Source organism: Tenebrio molitor, chromosome Y, assembly GCF_963966145.1.
Source record: "Tenebrio molitor chromosome Y, icTenMoli1.1, whole genome shotgun sequence".
NCBI lineage: Eukaryota > Metazoa > Arthropoda > Insecta > Coleoptera > Tenebrionidae > Tenebrio > Tenebrio molitor.
Window position 1 is genome coordinate 4,496,147 of NC_091056.1, and position 3,983 is coordinate 4,500,129.

The window sequence follows — 3,983 nt, forward strand, 5'->3', positions numbered from 1 at the left end:
ATTAGGGAACACCTTTTTAGAACCTTGAGCATTTTTGCTTTGGGTATTTTAAATTTACCACATTCAAATGCGGAGTGCGAGAGAATATTCAACAAAATTAATTTAATTAAAACTAAAATTAGAAATAGTTTGTCCAATAGTACAATAAATGGTGCTGCCTTAGCTAGCCAGACTGTTAAAAAAGCTGCGAACTGTACAAATTTTGAGGCTGATGATATGGTGCGATTAATGACTAAAGTTAACCTTTACCAAAAATCTGATTGCAAAGAAAATGAGACTGAAATAATAGAAATAGAAGATGGTATAATTTTTGAATAAATCTTTATAATCCATATAAAATATGTTTCTTTCTGTTATGTTTATTGGGCCAGTTATTCGACACCACAAACTGGTAACCCCCGACGTTCTGAAACAGCAAGACCGCGTGGCGACTTGGTGAGTACAACGAGCAGCGGACCTTGGCACAATCAAAAGCAATAAAAAAACGTAGAACAAAAATCGCGGAACTTCAGCAACAGCTTAGAACAAACTGAAAGAAAGAGGAAAGCAACGACTCAAGCAGGGTAATCGAAGAGGTCAGAACCGCAGGAATAATGTTCGGGCCCAAGGACCCCATGCTATGGTTCGCACAGACCGAAGCTAAATTTCACAGCCACCTCGTGAGATCTGACTCGTCAAAATACTACGCTGTCATCGCCGCCTTGGACTGTTCGACCCTGCAGCCCGTTTCCAACATAATAGCCAACCCACTCGCGACCGGTAAATATGATGCCGTCAAGAAGACGCTCATTGCAAATTATTCTGACTTCAGAGAGCAACAGATTCGCAAGCTCCTGAACGAGCCTGAGTTAGGCGATCGGAAACCCTTCGAGCTCCTGCGACAGATGAAAGCGCGCGCGGGCGACCACGTGGATGACCAAATGCTCCAGACGCTGTGGCTACATCGGCTACCCCTCAATGTCCAACTCCTCTCTCGGCCAACTCCTCTGGAGAAAATGGCCCGTATCGCCGACAAGCTTGTTGAAATCGTCTCCAACCGCGGGTCGTCGTCTATCGCCACGATTGCGAACGAGCCAGCACCGCCAGCAGCGACACCGCAAACCACAGTTGGAGAGACCCTGAAAAGTCTACAGGAGCAAATCATTGCATTAACGGTGACAGTCAAGCAACTTGCAAACAGAGAGCGCTACTACTCACAGCAACGTTAACACTCGCAAACCAGAAACAGAAATGAAAACAACGGCTGACAAACAAGTAGACGGCGACGCATGTTTCTATCATCAACACTTTGGGAGCCAAGCAAAAAGGTGCAATGCTCCTTGCAAATACGCTTCGAGAAACTGAGTTTACCGTCGCTGGAAGACGCATCCTGCGACGGGCCCAAGCCGCAACATCGCCTCTACATAACTGACGCCAGCACAGGTACCCAGTATCTCGTGGACACCGGAGCAGAAATCTCGGTACTCCCAAGACACCTTTTTTAGGGATGTCATGCCAGCCAATCCAAGGTATGGTGATCCCAGAACCTCTAACGTTTTATGATAGGTAATATCGTTATGAAGTTAAACAGCTTAACAAAGAAGCAGGTAATGGACGTAAATAAACAGATCTTTAAAGGTGGTCTTTAGCCTGGGAGCTCTGGATTTAGAAAGAGGGCAGACGGTACCAGATAATCGGTCATGAATGAAGTGCTCCTCTTCTCACTAGGAGGTGTCAAATACTAATCACCTCGTTATTAGTATTGCCTACCATAAAACGTTAGAGTTCTGGGATTACTACAATTCACTTTTCGCAGCGAAACACAAGTATTCGAGTCCACAGGTCGAAACTGCTGACCCTAGACCTCAAGATGCGAGGAGCCTTCAAATGGGTTTTTACAGTAGCTTACGTCCGCAAGCCCATCCTCGGCGCATTTTTTTAATGTTTATTTCACAAATCAAAGAATTTTATTTACACTTAAATTATTACAAGTTACTGACTTAACACTAATAAGTTATAATTAAATAAAAGTTAATTAAAACCTTAAATTTAATGGAAAAAAATGTAAAATCATAGTTGGCCGATGATTTTGAAATTTTGACTAGGGGCGTAGATGTTGATTCTAAACAACTTTTCTTAATAACTTTTTGTCGTATTTACCACATTAAAGGCATTTTCCTCTACAGAAAAATAGTTTTTTTGAAAATTTCCAAAGCATAGGGGAGAGCGGGGTAAACGCTCAGTGGGTAATTGCGCTCAGCGTCATTTAGCACCAATTTTCAAATATTTAGAAACTACATTGCGCCGCCGCTAAGCTTTTGTTCCAATAAAAACAATACCGAACGTTCATCAACGTATTTGTAACAGAACGCATGATAGTTTAATCTGAGCAGTTGTTAACGTTTTCTTATAAGAAATCCGCGAAAATAAGAAACGGTATGCTTTAATTAGCTTTGCCTGAGTTTGTGATTTAGTCTAGCGAATTTGCATCATTTTAAGAAGATGTGGTTGTATAAAGTTAGATCTTAAAACTTCAAGGTTAGGTTTAAAAAAAAATATAAATGCAACTGTGCAGTAATGTGTGTATAGTAATCGTGGACAATGCCTCGTATCAAAGCAAAAACTACCAACAAAGCTTCATGGAATGTTGGTGCTATGACTGAAGCAATAGAAGCCGTAAAAATGGTGTGGTAGGGGTTCGTGCGGCGACGCGGAGGTGTGATGTCCACTATAGTTCACTGAGGGATAGAATTAGAGATAGAGAATGTTTCCATCCAAAGTTAGGAAGAAAAACAACAATCAATGAAGAACAACAATGTGAGATTGCAAAACATTGTTTGCACCTAGCAAATTTGTTTTTTGGATTGACGACTCCAGAATTAAGGCGAGTAGCCTTTGAGTATGCAGAACTAAACAAAATAAAAAATACGTTCAATAAAACACAACGTTTGGCAGGAAAAGATTTGTTGAATGTGTTTTTGAAAAATAATCCGACTTTGAGCATACGCAAACCTGAAGCAACGAGTCTTAATAGAATCACTGCCTTTAGCAAACTCACAGTGGACCGTTTCTTTTCTAATCTGTTCGAGATAGTAAATAAGCATAACTTTACACCAGACAGGATATTTAACATCGACGAAACGGGAATAACTACGGTACATAAGCCTAGACCTGTCATCGCTCCCAAAGGACAAAAGCAGGTTGAAGTAGCTACCAGCTGGGACAGGGGAAAAACAATGACCGTTTGTTGTGCAATGAGTGCTTCTGGGACATATGTGCCTCCACTGTTTATTTATGCAAAAATACGGATGGCAGAAAGTCTTAGACGGGGAGGACCAACCGGAAGCATTTATGCCTGTTCCAAAAATGGTTGGATGAAGTTTTTCTTCTTTATACCACGTGAGCCACATCTCATTACCAATTTATATCTACTGCCGACAGAATGGCGTAACTATGCTATCGATTCCACCACATAGCTTCCATCGTATGCAACCTTTAGATGTGACGTTATATGGTCCCTTGAAGAAGGCATACAACTATGAGTGCCAATTATTTATGACAGTCCATCCCAACGAAAAGCTTACTCCATCTGATCTGCCCACCCTATTTTCCAAAGCATATGGTCACGTAGCAACAGTCGAAAAAGCTACTAAAGGGTTTGAGTGTACTGGAATATTTCCAGTTAACCCAAATATTTTCCCTGAAGAAATGTTTGCTGTTTCAGATCTGCTTACCCAACAAAACAACGATGCAAATCATGAAAACAGCTATCAGTTACGCATGGATCAAAACTTACTACTACGAAGAAATAACAATTCAGTTCTTCCAACCACTTCAAACAACCAAGTAGATAATGAATAACCATCAACCAGCAAAAGTCAAATTGTTGTAGGCGCACAAGTCTCAGTTGAGCTTGTATCATCCGTTCCTCAACCGTCAGGACCATCTCAGTCTAAGAAAGGAAAGAAACATTCAGAAATTTTGACTTCCACTCCTTTCAAATT

The 3,983-nt window shown here is 41.0% G+C and overlaps 1 protein-coding gene across 1 annotated transcript; it reads left to right on the top strand.

The window, feature by feature from the left end:
• Positions 1-593: 593 nt before the first annotated feature.
• Positions 594-1,208, top strand: LOC138140604 (uncharacterized). The gene has a single exon (XM_069061667.1). The coding sequence runs from the start codon at positions 594-596 to the stop codon at positions 1,206-1,208; it is 615 nt and encodes a 204-aa protein (XP_068917768.1).
• Positions 1,209-3,983: the final 2,775 nt, after the last annotated feature.